At 41.7% G+C, this 17,918-nt stretch overlaps 1 protein-coding gene across 6 annotated transcripts in view; it reads right to left on the reverse strand.

Annotated features, from left to right (window-relative positions):
- The window catches only part of znf536 (zinc finger protein 536), a 219,086-nt gene that overhangs the window by 64,140 nt on the left and 137,028 nt on the right, over positions 1 to 17,918 (reverse strand). For all 6 annotated transcript variants that reach the window (XM_038701229.1, XM_038701230.1, XM_038701227.1 and 3 more), the window contains 2 exons: positions 10,174 to 10,332; positions 719 to 2,500 (listed from right to left, as the gene is read on the reverse strand). In XM_038701229.1, the coding sequence (XP_038557157.1) occupies positions 719 to 2,500; positions 10,174 to 10,332 (1,941 nt within the window). The remainder of the gene's footprint in view (positions 1 to 718; positions 2,501 to 10,173; positions 10,333 to 17,918) is intronic.

Consider the following 17,918-nt stretch of genomic DNA (forward strand, 5'->3'; position numbering starts at 1 on the left):
TAGTGTGTGTATAAATCGGTGTTTCAAAGTACACCAACTTTGGGTTTTTACTTTCTTCCTATAGAGACACTTTAGCAACCACCCCTTAACAGCAAAATAGCATTGTAAATAAGAGAAAAAAGAAAGAACTTCCTTCTTCAGTCTCAAGGAGCAGCTGTAACCTTAGCAGAATCATGAAAGTTGACAGTTCATTTTTCACAGGGTCATAGATCGACGAGTCTTATAAAGTAATGGGCTTTTGGGAGCCAGCTTTATGAGAGCTAAGATAGTTAAGAGACATGTGGAGGAGATGGCACAGGGAGCTGAGGTCCTGCTCTGACTCATCCAGGGTTATTCCCTCCATGCTGTGGAGCGGGAGGTAGGCGCTGCACTCCCAGCAATATAAACGTGTAATAAAGATTAATCTGTTGCTAGTCGCCAGGCTGATAGCTTCTAAACTTGCTTGAAATAAGGCTGAAATCACTTCAGAGCCAATCTTGAGACCTTTTGTGAGTGTCTGAGATTCCTTTGTGGGTGTGCGGGAAAAAAAGTATATGTGTTTGTCTTGTGTGTTTAGTGTTTATGTCTATGCAGTGCTGGGAATATTGAATTTGTGTTTCAAAGACGCGTGTATTCATGACTGTTTATGTGTGTGCTTCCTGCTGGTGTAGGTATGTGTGAATATATGTATGCATGCTGTACAGAAGTTACAGTGCCAGTAGGGGTTAAAAACACTCACCAGGTGCTTCTGGCCTCTTAATGCCCCCTGTGGGTGCCCCTCCCACTCCGCCTCCCAGGCCGTTGAATGCAGGTAGGTTGTCATTGCTGTAGGCTCTGAGGACAGATAGCATGTTCATCTGCTGCTCTAGGTGGGTCTGCTGCTCTGCCTTCAAAAGTCCTTGAGGACCTCCGGGAGACAGAAGGCCAAGTCCCTGCTGCCACTGCTTCTCCAGTGGCAAAGCTTGGTTCTTGGGATGGGGAACCAGAGAAAGCGGTTTCATGACAGAAGGAGATGTGGCCAAACCAGTTCCACTTTTTGGAGGCTGAGTGGTGTCATCTTGGAGCAGTTTGGGGTGGTTCTGGAGGTGGTCTAAAGCTGGACTTCCTTCTTCCTCTCTCTCCATGTCCATTTGTCCATCCTCATCTCTTTCTTCCTCCTCTTCAGGCACTCCTCCCTCCTCTTCCTCTTCATCAGAGTGATTCGATTGCTGAAGTCTCTTAGGGGTGGTTGACGGGGTCTCACTAGCACTGCGCACACCAGCCTTTACAACCTCATCATCTGATCCAACCTGGTTCTCTTCTGCATCCCCACAGGAGCCCCTCTCACCGATGTGCTCATCCCCAGCTAAAGATGCTCCTCCAAAGGCCTGGCTAGGTAGGTCCAGACCTTGCTCTCCTGTGGCTATGTAACCTTGAAGGCCCTGGCTGGCCCTCGGGGATCCATCATACAAGCCACCAAACCGCCTGTAGAAATCACTCTGAAAGGGGTTGTAGGGCTGGTTCCTGTGGTTGTTCCAGCTTCCCTGGCTTTTCTCTCCATCTCTATCTCCATCTTTGTCAAGGGCCACACCAGAGGTCTTGGTATTGGAGGAAACGATGGTGGAGGTGGTGGGAGAAGCCTCTCCATGAAGCTCCTTGCCTGTTTCAGACCGCTGCGTTTGAGCCTTACCCAAGTGGTTGGCCTGGAGGTGTAGAGCCATGAGCTCCAATGAGGAGGTGGAGAAGGAGCAGAAGAGGCAGCCATGCCATGCCACATTATCGTGGATGGTTACTGAAGAGCCGGGAAGTGATCCAGATGCAGACTCAGGCCGCACTGACACAGACAGATCAAGGGGTTCATACTGGGACCCAGGTTTGCCGGGTTCTGAGTTCTGTTTGGCTTCAGCGTTATCCTCTCTTTCCTGGTCAGCTGAGATGGACCGCTTTGCTTTGGGCTCACCGTTATCATGGTAGCACTGGGCCTGGAGCTGGACTGGACTCTGGTTGTCCTTCATATCCTTCTTCATAGAGCTGAGGACAAAGTTGTCCATGAAGGCCTGGAGAGAACCTTGAAAGTGGACTCCGTTTCCCATCATGCTTTGGTAAGCCCTGCTTAGGTCGGAGAAGCTATCTGTCACTGGTGAGACCAGGGAGGATGGGCCGTCAGCAGTCTTCATGTTCTCAGCTGAGGAGACAGAGTCAAAATGGCGATCCCCACGCTCCCTCTCTCTATCTCGGTCGTGCGGAGACATCATGCCGGCCGATGCCCACTGATGTGGCAGCAATGGACCTGCCCTGAAGTCTAGGTTGGGAGGCATGCCCTTGAAAACATTACGGAGGACATCTGGTCGGGCAAAGATGCCGCCACCGGCTGTCTTCCCATGATCCTCTTTGTGGTCAGAAGAAGGGTTGTGGCCAGAGGATGGGCCTGAGGTGGTGGAGCCATTTTGACGCTCACGGTGGTGGCGTTCCAGGTGGTACTTCAGACTGGCTGACTGGGTGCCGGCATAGTCACAATGAGGGCACCGGTAGGGTTTCTCTCCTGAGAGGCCAAGAAACAGAGAGAGAAACAGAAAGGGAAAGACAGAGAAAACAGTGAATAATTAACCTGATTATTAGATTGACTGGATATCAAAATCTATTTATTGGAGCAGGGAATGTGGACCCTAGGGTCATGTAACCTCCCTGAACAAAGAAAATTAGGTCAAATGAGCAGAGCTCACAAAAAAGATATGCATTTCATTAACTACCGTAAAAAAGAAGATATTTTGCAATTGCCTCACTTTCTAGTTGGCATCAAAACACATGCAATTTTGAACACCTGAAAAAAAGGATGAGGGAAGAAAGTGAAAACTTAGGAATAAAGAAATAAAGTTGAATGAATGAATGAAATAATTTACAATACAATGTGATAATGAACACCAACAATCCAATGCCTTTACTCTTCCACAGACATCAGCTCTGTTCCACTTGGTGTGTGTGTGTATTTTTGCATGTGTGTGTGTGTGTAGTGGGACGGGGGTGGGGGTATGGCGTAGGCATCTGAATATGGGTTGATCCAGCTTGATCCAGCTCTGCCAAGTGAGCCATCACTCATATCAACATCATAAAAAACATTTCACCATATAGTGCTTTCAGGCCACTACAAGAGATAATATGACAGGATAACTAACAACAAAACTGTCTTGATGCTATCTGCCCTGTAAGGGCTGGGGCAGAGGGTGTAGCTGGATCTGTGTGTGTGTTTGTGTGTGTGCCTGCAGTGGGGTCATCATGCCTCTGTTCTGGCCTTGTATGCTGTCAGTCCTGTGCCTTGGCGATGAAAGGCCAATTTCTCCTACATTCCCTATTTGCAGTTTATCTTGAGAAGCATAAATCAGCCACAAAATCCTACCACTTCCACATTACGGCGTACTGAAAAAAAAATATGGACGATACACTATGATGCAAAATAAGTCAATGAGTATTAAAAAAACAAACAAGAAACGTGCTGGCGACATTTGTGAACCATGTGCTTGTTGCAATGAAGCCCCATGATAAAGAACAATATGATTCACAGATCAAAGGTATTACGGTAAAAGGGGGGTGAATCTGTCTGTCGCGTAACATTTACATATATTTATTTTTGCTGCATATTCATATTCATGAATATTCTTTATAATGGTCTAACACCAGCATTATTCTGCCAGAAGTAGATCTTCCATTGGAATGATACTTATATTGAAATAGAACACATCCTGCTAGCAATTATAATAGGCTTGGAGTCTGAGCCAGATTTGGATTCATTAAACAATGAACAGAGAGGGAAAAAATGCTAAGCTTTATTTATTTAAAAAAAAATATATACATATAAAAAGTTTCCAGAGTAGAATTGCTGTTATAGGGATAACAGTGACTGTGTGAAAAGAGGGGGTTGTTGGAAAAAAGAAATAAAAAGGGATGGCTGTAGTGTTTTGTGTGTATGCACATTTCTATATACAGTATTTGGCCATAAAATGTTTAGATTATGCACATGGAAACCATTTTATAAAAGAAAAAATGGCATTGTTACGCAAGGCTGGTTTGAATGATTTAAGTCGGGCTGTGTAGTAAATCATGGATATAATTAGCAAATGGCATACTGCTCAAGTAATTTATCATTATTTAGAGGGCACCATTCCAGAAAAAGACTCTGCGATCTGCAGACCTACTGCAGAGTTCTCAAATACAGGGTCACAAACACCAACTCAATACAATATTGATAAAGGAGAGAAACGAACAGGAGAGTATACAAAAGAAAATTGAAGGTGGAAATGCTGAAGAGAGGAGAGAGTAAGAATAAAAGAGACGAGAAAAGGGAAAGGGAGTGTGCAGAGAGACAGATAGCCCCGACTAAAGATAGAAAGACAGTGATTTGATATCTTTACTCTTACGCTAGAGTGGCTATGAAGCATAGTATATTTAAAATAAACCATATGAGATGAGCTTTTAACCCAATAAGTGCTTCTCCTGTGAGCTGCCGAACAGAGGCTCAGTGCTGATTTAATAAGGAAACGTCCCTGATGCAAATGATCATTCTCAATTCCTCTAACTGGACAAAATGATATTCTAGGAGCCAAATTAGACAGAAATTAGACTGATCTGATCTTTTTTCCTTCTCTGTCTTCTCTTATAAGAGGTTGTTAATGTTCATGGGGGGTGGGGGTAAAGATTAACGCACCATCTACATATCTGCAATGAAAAAGAAAAGCACAGAAGATTGTATGTTTGACACTCTCCTTTGATGTTCACGAGTAAGGAAAACTGAAAATAAATACAAATGCCCTCAGAGCGTGATCATTTTATTCCAGTTTATCATTAAAATTAAGGATTTAAATATATCTGGAGCGTGTGAGACAGACGACAAGTGCATTTCTGCATCTCCTTGTGTTTATGTATGCGTGTGTGCACCGATTGGAATGTGTGTGAACACATGTTTATGCGTGCTTGTCAGTCTGAGCCTGTGTGTATGTGTGTGTGTGTGTGTGCTCGTGTCTTAGAGGGCCATTTGGACTGGCTAAGACATCTGCTCCATCATACGTCAGGGGTCTGGTGTGACATCTGGGGAATATACTGTATCCTGCCTTGCAACATTACACACAATTTACTGCTAAAGGTCATTATGTACCCGTTAATCCACTTTTAATTGATATCAGCGCAAACAGCACAACCTCCCAGCCACATGACAGATCACTGCTGCCACAAAACTAGAAAATTGCTATTTGGGAGTTAAAAATAGAATGATAAACTTTTTGCTGTTGTACGTCTTGGCTTTGGACATTTTGTCCCTGACAAAGGTGAATGACAGAAGGGTAAGAAATGCACCACTGTGGCTTTCTCATCTTTGACCTGAAAAACTAGAGTGCATAAACATCTATGTGACACCTCTGTGGCTATATATCACCCTCCTCCTGTTTGCTGAACTGGAATCTGCTCCTCCACTATATGTTTGCACCTCATGCTGCATGTACTGATTTCATATGACTTAGCATAGTGCCATAAAACCATGTAAAGATAAATACCCCAAACATGTACAGAGGGGCAATTAAAATGGCTTAATAGATATGACATGCTGGAAGATGAATTTCCAGTTGGCTGGAAAGTTGGAAAAAAAGAGTTGAATAATGGATTGAAACTGTTTTACATCTGTTTTAAGTATATCTGCTTAAGTTAGTAGTTAGTGGTGAATTGAAAATGTATTTAATGCTGTCAAGGTTAATAGTTTTATTTTCTCAGATGGGAAAGTGACACCATAAATGCACAAGATATGCACTCAGGAACTTTGTACAAATGTGTCCACTCAGTGGTTTGTATGACATGTTTAAGGATAAGGCTGGCATTTTTCAGAATCTTTTATTCCTTGTGTAGCAGTCAGCACTGAGCCCATTTGTTCCCGAAGAAGATTTGAATATTTTAAAACAGGTCGCAAATATATAGTTCCTTGTTTTAAATGCCCAGTTATTCCCTAAAACAGCTGGGCTTTGTAGTTTTTCGCAAATGTTACTCAAACAGGAGTAAATAGTACATTTGTTGGGGACTATTTTTAGCTGCGCATTTGGTGCTCTAGTGAGTATTTACAGCACCAGGACAGAGTATGTGGGATTGACTCAAAATATATTAGTGACTGTGCTCATTGTAATTAATTAACATGTCACCCAGTGCAACAGTGTGTCTCATTGATGTGTTTTTAATAGTGTTTAGACAACAATGGAGCTCTATGGCACAGATGAGTAAGATATATCAGGTTTTGAGAACTGTTAGTAAGTATCAATTCATTGTTGGTTTTGGTATTTTCATAGGATTGTTGACATTTAATATATATATATACATATATATGAAATATTGGCAGCCTTGTCCTTTAACTAAGAGGTTAGTAGTGAGTAATGCATGCTGCTAATACTATCAGGATAACCAGTTGAATTACCACAGAGGTTAAAATTACCATAAATGTGTAGTATATGCATGAACCTTAGATATAGCTGTCCACCATATTGCAAATATAATATATAAAATTTAGCAGTGTCATTGTATTGAAGATACTGATAGGAAATGAAGAAAAAAGGGTGCACTGAAAGAAATGTATTAGGAGGTAGATACTCAAAGAAAGGACAAAAGGGAGGAAGGACGCGGCAAAGGAGTGAAAGGAATGGAGAGGGAGATCACAGGTCCCTCTTGATTGATCCTGATTACAAGGTTAGGTTAAGGTTAAACGACATGGGCAAGTCCTACCTTTCCTCTTTCTCTTTGTTTCCCCATCTCATTGTTTAAAGGTGAGAAGGGACTCTTATTGGTTATGCGGCCCTGCCTGAAGTTGCGGCTATTGTCAAGAGTGAGGACCTTTTTATTTTTTACACACAGCTGCTTACTGCTAAATAGTGCCTTGTCCAGAAGGGGACAATCTGGGCCTCTAATTGCTGTCACTGAAGCCTAGATTCATTATGTGACTTTCCCATTAAAATGTGAGCATTAATTTGTATAATGAAATATCACCCTCTGCAGTGTGTTCATTAGCTGTGGCCCCACACTGCAGCTCCACAGCCGCACAATGTTAGCTACCTAGAAAACTGTGGTTAATTTTGCTAATGGATATTTTCCCACTCACTGTTCAAGAGGAAATTAATACTGTAACATTACCTCTTTAACTTTTGGAGAAATTTAAATTCACTTCATTCCTTTCAAGCTGGTGTTAGCCACTCATTAATCTCTGTGTTGCGTTGCACAATGCTGCCTCGGCCGGCTTGGTAAGCAACTCCATTGTGTCACTCACATTGCATTAGGATGAAGGGGAGCTCGGCTGTCATCTGTGAATTTCTCTGCATTGTCGCCAAAGCACAGAGAGGATTTTTAGCCGCTGTAAAAGTCATCTCGTGGATGTAATCAGGATGTCACAGTGGAGCTGGTATGATTAGGTTATAGGAATGATTTAATGGCCACATGTGGGGGATGCATCAAGCTGTTTTTCCTCCTGTGTAAAAGACGCTAAAGCTGTGCTTAGATAGGCCTACATCCAGACATACATTCCTTTCAAGAAACTCCTTACTAACCTTTCTCCTTTTTGTATAGAGCTCCAGAATAGGTCTTTTATTTTATTGTATTTTCAAGATATGAATGGATAAATGTAAAATATACTGTGGATGAAATTAGATGGGCATACTTGTCTGTGTGTGTTTTGCCAAATGAGTTAACACCAGGCCTGGGTTGAGGTCTCTGCTTCCTCCATGATAAAATATGGCCCTCGTGGGTATCCTTACCGTAATACTCGGAGCAGACATAACTCACCCCTCTCACCACCAGATAACAGATTCCCCTCCGAAAACCACTAACCAGGCCATCCCCAGCTACGCTACAGTAGCTGGGGATGGCCTGGCAGTGACCTAGATGCGCTATTTAACATAGGGATGCTAATTATATGAGTATACACCAGTCATATTAGTAAGCTAGAGTGAGAAGCTTTTTCTCTAATTCCTTTCTGGATCTGAGGTACAGTATGTGCCTGTTATTAACGAAAGAAAAAGGGGGTTACAGTATGGGTGGTCTATTAAGTGCATGAGTAGGAAGATAAAAGCAAGGGAGAATAAAAAGAAAAGCAAGCATTGACTGTTCGGCGTTTTAGCCTTGATGTCTCTACTGGAACTCAGGGATTAATTTGTTAAGTGTATAAACTAACAAAAAGGCCAGGACTTAAGTATTTGTGTTCACATGATAGTGTTGTTAGAAAAGTACAGTGTAATGCTTATTATTCTGAGACCATGTGCTTATTTTATTTAAATATGACATTACTCACTATGATAATAGACTATGGAGAACAAAGAAGAGAAGACCTTAAAGATGCAGAAAATATATATTTTTAAAGAGATAGTGAAAAGAAAAGAAGAACATTAAAGCCTTAGTTACAAGTATTCAGCTGCACCCCTACCCTGGTGATTCCAGATCTCATTGCCTTGCTCAAGGATGCTTTGACTGGACAAACTGTGGTTATGCACTTGATCAATGTACATTTTATCAGAAAGATTTGTATTTACTGATTATTCGCTGTAGTCAGTCATGAAGCTAAAATTCTCAATCTCTTGCTTTGAATGAAATGATCTGTGTAAGTGCTGCTTTTTGCTGTTTTATATTTGTATATATATATATATATATAAAATATATTTATATATATTGTTAATTGTTTTTTGTTTATTTTATGGAATATCTTTGGGTTAGGGGACTGTTTGTTGGACAAAACAAAATATTTAAAGGTGTCATCTTAGGGCTTTGATGTGTATGTTTTACTATTCTCTGACATTTTATTAACAGACCAGTATCCCTATAGGAATTACATCCATATGTCCAATGTCAATGTGTCATTGCAGGAAGAAGTGTGCCCTGCATGTAGTGAGGTGAAAAGTAAAGGTGTGTGGCTATGTTGCCTCACCCTAACCCTATCTAAACCATATTTATTTTCCATTTCCACTTTCCTAATGTTACCATACCGTATTAGATATAGCAGTAAGAAAAACATTTGAAAAACATTAGCATTAAACATAATTCAGGGTTTTGCATAATTGCCAAATACTGACATTCTCCTCTGATGATAGTGTTATTGATTAATCATTCTGTTGAGCCTGGAAACACTAACGCTCTGTGAGATGAACTGAGAGGCAGAGAATCACCTTACTAACTTACACTTCACACCCCAGGCCCACCAACTACAACAAGGTGTCCTTGTTGTGAGGTGACCTCTGCATGGTCTAATTGTGACTTTAACCTGGATAGGCAGTGGGGCGTTTGTACCTTGCAGAGGGTTACAACCCTGGCTACTGTCAACAGTCTACATCATTACTCTGACTGCAGCCTTAACCTTCCAGCAACAACCAGTGGACAGGTTATCACAGAACTCCCTGAGCCCTGGTTGGTGAGATGTATGGGCACAGAGCATGCAGCTCAGAGGGGTTAGGACACTTGTCTGAAAAGTAAAGCCAGATTTATTAGACACATCATCTCACGCATATCCCTAAACTGTGGACAGGCTTGCTTTGTTTTGGCTTGAAAGTTATTGAGAGTTAGCGAGTGTGAAATTGCCCTCTGAGTGATGTCATCGGAGGACACTGAACCCTTGTTGTGTTAATTAGAGCTCAATGAAATGATGAGTATGAGAAAACAGAATAATAACCTTAAGCCTCAATGAGGGACACTGTTAATAAACGCATATTGCTGCTTGTGAATAGTTATATTTATTTGTCTTCATGTCATTTTAAGGAAAATGCATTACACTCAAACACACAGAAATATCTGTAGAATTACATTTCATGGACTTACGGTATGTGCTACTGATTGACAGGGGTCACTGGGTCACTTCTGGTGCTTCTTATTTTCAGGACATTTATTTTGTTCTTATTCTTCTTATTCTAACATTTTACATTTTTAGTAAATAAATGCAGATTATGGGCTTCCCAGAGACAACTAATGCAGTAACAATTACAAAACTAATATGCAATCTATTAATCTGCATCATATCCATCAAATCAGAGGCAGATAGACTCCAATATCTGATTAGGCCAATATTCATAAAACAATATGTCAGTCTAACCCCAGAAGGAATGTCAGTACAAGTAGTAAAGTAAATCTTGCATGAATTACAATAAATGTTTAATAGCTGGAGAAATGCACTCTGTGCCTACACTTGTTTGGGGAAGTGATATCTGTAGATGTACTGACCTGTGTGTATCCGCAGATGGACTTTGAGATGATGGGAGGTGCGGAAAGACTTGCCACAGTAGGGGCAATCCTTGGAGGACGAGCCCAGACTGCGCTCCCGATGCTGGGACAGAGACGGCTGAACGCTCCCCGCCGCCTTCCCCAAGTCCTCCCCAACATCTGGAGCACACACAGAGACAGCACAAGGAGGGAGAGACAAATGGAAAGTGTGTTGAGTGCCACTTCAAACCAGCCCTACACACATCACAACACATTTTTTCCCCCCTTTCTCCTCTGCCTGTCTCTCATTGTCCCTCGTTTCGCTTGCTCAAATGTGTGAACACCACACAAAGTCAAACGCATCAAACGGGTTCACGGGCCGCGCTATTTTCCTCCCTGACAGAACGCTGACAGTTCATAAGCTTTTCAGTTTCTTTAGAAACACCATAGTCCTGAGATACACCCCCCGTCAACTCAAACACACACACACACACACACACACCCTCAACCCCCCACCTGCACCACCGCCTCTCCTTTCTCCTCCTGTTTTTCTTTTTTTATCCTTGCTATCATCATCATTCCTATTAAGCATATGCTGGGTTGCAGTGAAAATTAACAATGCAAAATAAGAAAGAAAGAAAGAAAGAAAGAAAAATGAAAAAAAAGAGAGAGATAGATTTGGCTATGTCAGCATCGCAGGATCTCCACGCATCTCTTCCTGCGACCTGATTTTGACAGGTAGCTGTCAGAGATATGATAGGGTGATAACGGTGTTGACCCCGCCCTCCGCCACTTCCTCCGTGTGCCAAAAAACGATGATGCACAGTTTAGTGCAACAGCAGTCTGTTATCAACACAATCACCCTCCGAATATGAATCTAAAGATGAGTGACGACAACCTGGGAATGTGTTGACAGCAGCACAATCTGAGGTGAGGGTGTCATCATCTGATTGTACACACTGGCCTCGTTGTACGAATGGTTAAAAACCTGTGATGTGCTGACAGTCACGAGATTTCAGTCAGAATTTAAAGGCCCTTTGCAACACAGTTAAGTTCAAAACACAGGGACAAAAGCTTGAAAGAAACAAAAAGGAATACACAACAGATGCTTGATATGTCTTGTATCTTGAAGCTTTTAAATTAAAAATATCTGTACTAGTTCCAATAGCAGTCACTGTGCAGGATGTTCAACATCAACCCACACAGCGCAGAACTGTCACGACAGATTTACGGTTTTTATAGCAAAGTAAAAATTCATGTGAATATACTGTTGTTGTTTTTTTCATTTTGTGCATCAACCTTTATCCATCTGAAATGTGTACTGGTAGGCAAAGAAGAACTGGAAAGCAAGAGATGTTGTGAACTTTGTGGTCATGGGCAACAGTAACACTGATCTCTTCTTTTCTGAGGTTAAAGAAAAGAAGTGTACCAAAAAAAGTCTGTGGCAGTCACGGCTGAATTTGCTCATAAACACACATAAACAGAGTCTGTAGCCTCCATGGTAAATAAAAAATATTTAGCATGTCAGTATGTACGTGACCCAAAGAAGTACAAATGCAGTTAAAATCTTTATTTATTTTCTAATCTGGCACACGATTTGGTATGGTTTGGATGTGCGTAGGGAGGGGGGGAGAGGGGTGGGGGTTGCCGAAAGAAAGAAAAATAATGAAAATCGAGCAACCCACTTAGGCAACCACGCCGCACAATAAGGGACATTTTTTAACAGTAGCCTAATCTTTTCTTTTCTGCCGATCCCCACCCCATTCCACCCCTCCTCTGTTGGGGAGTCAAATAAGGTTTACAGAAAGGAAAGACCCAAGTCAGCAAGTCCTCTTCGACGCTGACACGAACACACAACTCCATTCAGCAACGCTGCTATCAGGCTGAAGGCCATTTATCAAAACTGAAACTGAAAGGCAAACTAAATGTAAGTCTCTGACAATATGCGGATACAAAATACAAACTGCTACTACTTACTAGCGAGGAGAAAAAAGTTCTCAGTTGGATTTTTAAAGGCAGATGCTAAACTGTGGATGTTGGTTTTAACTTGTCTTGATTTTTTACAAATTTTTAAATAATTTGTGATGTTGCACACTGAGAGTAAGAGACTTAAAATCCACATAAACACTGCAAAATTTCAAGGAATTTCTGTATATCACGTCTACTATTGTGAACTTCATGATACAACATAATATGGCATAGCTTGATGCAAATTATGCTAAACACAAATTGTATGTCAGATATCACAAGTGAAAATGTAATGTCCTGCATAATTTCAGTTTTGTGTTAACACATCAACTGCGCCCCGGCCCTATTCTTTTGCATTTTCATTTGAATGCATTTAAAAGATGGCCTGTAGACAGAAAATAAATAAATAAAAGTGAATACAATTCCCCCAGTGCTTTGTCCACGACTGCACCATACTGTAGCCATAGTTGCCTCCTCATAAACATATTTCAAGCGCTCTACTGTACAGATCCCTTTTTGGCAAAGAGTCCCCAGATCGTGTAACAGACAGTGGCCCACCTGCCCACCCCAGATGGGGCTAAAATTAAAAAATCCAAAACACAGATTAGAAGCAGGACAAACACCAGACCACACTTCCCAACACACACACATACACACACAAGCTCTGCATGTCTGTCTCTCTCTGTCACACTCAGACACACACACACACACACACACACACACACACACATCCTTGTGTGTCAGGGTTAATAGTGCTCCTGTAAGAGGAAGACTCACTACTGAGAGGATGAGAGTGTGCTCTCCTGGCATAGAACAGCCCTTCAATAATAAATGGGCTTCACACATTCCCACACACATAGCACACACTACAAAGAAAGGTAAAACAGAACTTTGGTGGGCTTCCTTGCTCATCTTGTGAGTGAGCACACACACACACACACACACACACACACACACACACATGTCTGAGAATGCACGTCATTCCCAGGCACTAGCTGGGTGTCCATGGTTGTCTTTAATCAGTTGACTGATCCGCAGCTTTTAATGCGGCTGTTCCAATTACTGTAAAAGTCATCCTGCTCCACATAACCACAAATATTGACACTTTATTGCACAACACATTTATGACATTTTGAAGGTCACCCCGTATATTAGGCATCATCGTTCACAGCTGGGTGTGTGATGTGTGGAGAGACTCTCGATCGCTTGTTGACACCCAGCTGTAACTATACTCCGAGTATTGATTTTCGTTCCCCATCTTCCATCTTTTTTTATGCAAAGAAGATTCACTGCAGGAGACATAACATTAAAGTGATTGTCACAGATGAGCCTTTGGCTTTTTATATAAAAGCCTGTAAAGGCCAGCTACTGTTATGCTTTCACTTTCCTCACACTATTATACAATTAGAAGGATCTGACATTTTTGAACTTGTATTCAGACTCTTTATATGTGACCATTTTTGCTAAATTGCTAGAAGTATGCATTCAAAAACAGAAAAGCTTGCATTTGGCCATCATTTAGGATCCAGAAAAACATTCTTAAAAACTGTACAGGTTTCGCATGTTTGCACCGTATCTATTAAATGGCCAGTGAAGTCTTCTGTATATCACTGCCTTTAACTGAATACATTTGTTTATAAAAACATTTTCAAAACTGAGTTTGAAAAAATGAAAATGCAAAATGTATTAATAAAAAGTACACTGAATACAGAAACATGTTTTCTGGTTGTTGCTATTTCTCTAACTCTGCAGAGGACATCACTGGAGGAACAAAGTACTGTCTGGATTATTTGATATGTAATGTTTGATATTTAATAAAAGATCAGTATTTACAAGCCAATCTCTTGTCTAAATTTGTGGCAAAGTGTCAAAGGCCACTTTTATTTCCGCCAAACTTAATTTTCTGGCATTAATCCCCACAACAGGTATCAAGACTCATACCAATAATAAAACCACTAAAGAATATATTTTAATTAAATATTCAAGCCACTACCACTTCAAAATTCACCCATCAAACTCAAACATCCAAACAGTTTTAATCTATCGACTATGAAACCCCTCACTCGCCTCTACCCCGGGAAAAAAACATGACAAACGCAGAACTGTGACTGTGCGAGTACAAGAATATCACAGAGGGGGAAAAAAGAGAAATACATGTATAATTCAGCTGTATCTGATCTGAGACCAGCTCCTCTCCCCTCTGCCTTTACTGGTGTCACGGCGGCGTAATGGAACATGCCAGAACAAAGGCTCTGAGATCAGATTGGAGCAGAGTTGAGCAGGCCATCTGGGAGGCAGGCTGAGTATCAGTCACTCTGCCTTCTGTCTGCTGCACTCACACTCCCCTCTATGTAACTGTGTGCAAGAGTGCAACTGTGTGTGTAAGTGTGTGTGTGTGAGACACCTCACTCTCTTCCGACCGCACGTCACCAGGATCTTGCAACAAAGCGAGTGATGCATCGCCACTGTGGGGATACGCCACCAGGGCAGCCTCCACGACTGACTGACAAATATATAAATTGATAAGGAAATTTGTGTGTGTGTGTGTGTGTGTGTGTGTGTGTGCCAGTGTTCATGTGGGTACCCCTGGGATAGGGCATGCTGCCTAGTCGTTTATAGCGACCACACCCAGTTTAGAGGACAAATAAATAAATAAATAAATAAATGATCAACAACAGCAAAAATAAACAGCAAAGCAGATGATTGTGTGTGCATATATGACGCTGGGGTGCGGCTTGGTGGGGGGGGGGGGGTTGCCAGCTCCTTAATGGTGCTCTTTCAATCACACTTTGCACTCTAAACGTTCTGTGGTTTTGATTAGTATGATATCACTTTCAGGAAATAAAACTAGGGGGGAAAAAGCACATCAGTCATAAAAACACAAGATGTTTTGCTTCTTGCTCTGCCATTATTCTAATGTGTCACGTGACGCCCGTCGAAGTCCGCCGGCCTCTCCCCGTAGCCAAATAACTGATTGGGGGCAGGAGGGAGGGGGTGATTGACGGAAACAGTTTGAAAAGGGGAAAGATATTAAGAGAGATTGGGTGAGAGGGAGGGCGGGAGGGGAAAGAGAGAAAGAGTAAAATGTGATGACATCATTTGAAAGGCATTAGGCTTTTAAAAATGCGCCCGCGGGGACTTGATTTCCTTACACCAGAGCAACACAACACCATCCGGCCTGATGCCTGCTTGCTCTCTCTCTCTCTCTCTCTCTCTCTCTCTCTCATACACACACACCTCCCAACACCCCCTTCCCCTCTCGTTCTTTTTTTGATTTGGACCACTGCCATCTTTGTGAGCGTCTGGTTCATGCAAGTTAATCAATTTGAGGTTTAGTTACACTGCTGATGCTAGCATTCCAGCCACTGCTAAAACGTAATCTGAACTCGCAGAATTTATTAACCAAACACCAATTATCATTAAACACCACTGCATTATCCCCCTCCTTTTACTACCTGACAAGGACTACTTAATGAAATTTTAGATTAAAGTTATTTGGTCCATGATTTATGGGCATAGAGAAAGTCCTGATGCAAGACTCTCTAAGTGTGCAGATGCCTCTTTTTTTTGTTGTTTTTGTCTATATATTTTTTTCTAATGGAGTACACCAGGGATCTGAGAACTCTCTAAGGTATTACAACAACCAGGTCTAGACCAAGAGGAACAAGAAGAAGAAGAAAGGAGGAGCAACTGTGCTCTAAATTTTACACAGCATCCTCACCTCAGACTTGTTGTTTTACTACTGACCCTATCGAGCAACAGAAATAAGACCAGAGAACAAATAAATTGCAAGAACAAAAAATAAATAAAATCAACAACAAATAAAAATAAAGGAAATGCAAGTTGTTGTTTATCCGCACAACGTTTGTGCGATGAAAACAGCAGCAGAATGTGTTACATATAAGGCGGTGGGGTAAACAGGGGCACCAGATGTTCTTTGATGTTAATAATGGCATTTATTATTAATATTAATTAGATCGCATTCAGCAATACATTTGGGCCATTTCCAAGTCAATTAAGCAAAATGGCATTCGGGAGATGTTGAAACGACATTTTAAGGCAGGTGTTCAGCAGTCCCCTATTAAAACATTTTTGCAGCTCCTGAAAAACAACCCATTTTGAGGCAGATTTTATTTATTTTCTCTTTGTCTACTCTTCCTCAGTGTTTCTCTCTCCTGTTGTGAGCGTTACAGTTGCGACCGTATCTCAAAAAAAACACATTGAGGATCGGCCCTAGATTTAGCATGCATTATCTAATTAAAACATACAATATGTGGACATTCTGATAATGCACACGTGTTGTGTCCACGCCCAAGCAAATATGTCAACCCAGACTGAGGGGTGGCAGAGGGTGTTAATCCAGATATGAAATCATGATTATGACCATCATGAGGAGAAAAAAATAATAATTTGAGGATTACCGACCGCAGTTTTCTAAATGACTGCTTCACGCAGGGTTTGCATTCTCGACACAAACCCAAACAAATTCACTTTTAGCGCCAAATGTTTGTTGTATTTTTTATCAGAAAGGCCACGTAATCCACGTATGTCCACCGTTATACCAGCACACAAGGTTCCTAGTGCCGTTGTCACCAGTAGATACCAGTTTTACCAAATGTAATTAGGCAACACAAGCCAGAGGCCTCACACCAGGGGGTGTCTTGTCTATATAATCTAAATAATCCCTGTCTATATGTGCAAGGATAAAAAACACAGCCGTTCTAAAGCTCTATTCAGTTTAATCTAGACCTCTGAATAGGGTCCAGCCACACCTCTCGGACCCAGTGTGTGTTTATGTGTGTGTGTGTGAGCGTTCATAGCCGTGCTTTTGGCAGCAGGCCCTTTTTTTTCAAAGCTGGTGGAGGCAGCAGCCTTACAATGGTACATTAACAATCTGTGCGTTCATTTATCAGTGTGTGCGATTTGGACTCTCTGTTCATGGCGAGCTGCACTTTTCATGGCTGAAAATTAATGAACAAGCCTCCCCTCGCAACAAACATGCACCTGTGCTGCAGAGATGCTAATCACAAACATTTATATTTATTAGTGAGCGCACGCACTAAAACTAGAGTTGTGGAGGAGAAAAAAAAGGAAGGCAGGATGAGGGAAAAAAAAACAGAAGGAGGACAGATAGTTTCCTTTTGTAATGAAAGGGTAGTGATCTCAGTTTTGTGTTAAAGCTATTTGCTTGAATGGGGGGGGGGGGTTAAAGTGCAGGATAACTATTAGATCTAAAATACTTGCTGATGCCTTACAAAATCAATTATTTCAATTATTCAATATTATATCAATTATTACTTTTCTGAAGGAGCCAAAGCTCAGTCCTTATCACTACACACACTACACAGGTGGATATGATGAATAGTCTTGACCAATGCCTCTTCTGTTCCATCTCCATTCCTCTCTTTCCACTTCTCTCACTCTCATCTCTCCCTCCACCCACACCCCACCCCCACCAGACTGACAGAAGGTGGCTCTCTCCCTCAGTAAAGGCTATGCCTCTGCCCAGCTAGGGGAAGAGGAATGGTGCCATAAGTTTCTCCCTGGCACTGGCCCACCTTTGTTTCCCCCCCTCCTCAAGTCTGTTTCAGGCTTCAAAGAGCATTGGAAAAAGACATACACACACACATACACACACACACACACACACATACACATGTCTGAGGGAGCACTGATGTCTCACTAACTTTATCATTCTAGCAGGGTGATCATAGCCCCGTTGAGAGGCTGTGGATGATGCTTGAGGGTGTATGAGTGTGTGTGTGTGTGTGTGTGTGTGTGTGTGTATTTATGTGTGT

This window comes from Micropterus salmoides, unplaced genomic scaffold (genome assembly GCF_014851395.1).
Source record: "Micropterus salmoides isolate LMB-PRFRI ecotype aquatic unplaced genomic scaffold, ASM1485139v1 Ms_hic_scaffold_6, whole genome shotgun sequence".
Classification (NCBI taxonomy): domain Eukaryota; kingdom Metazoa; phylum Chordata; class Actinopteri; order Centrarchiformes; family Centrarchidae; genus Micropterus; species Micropterus salmoides.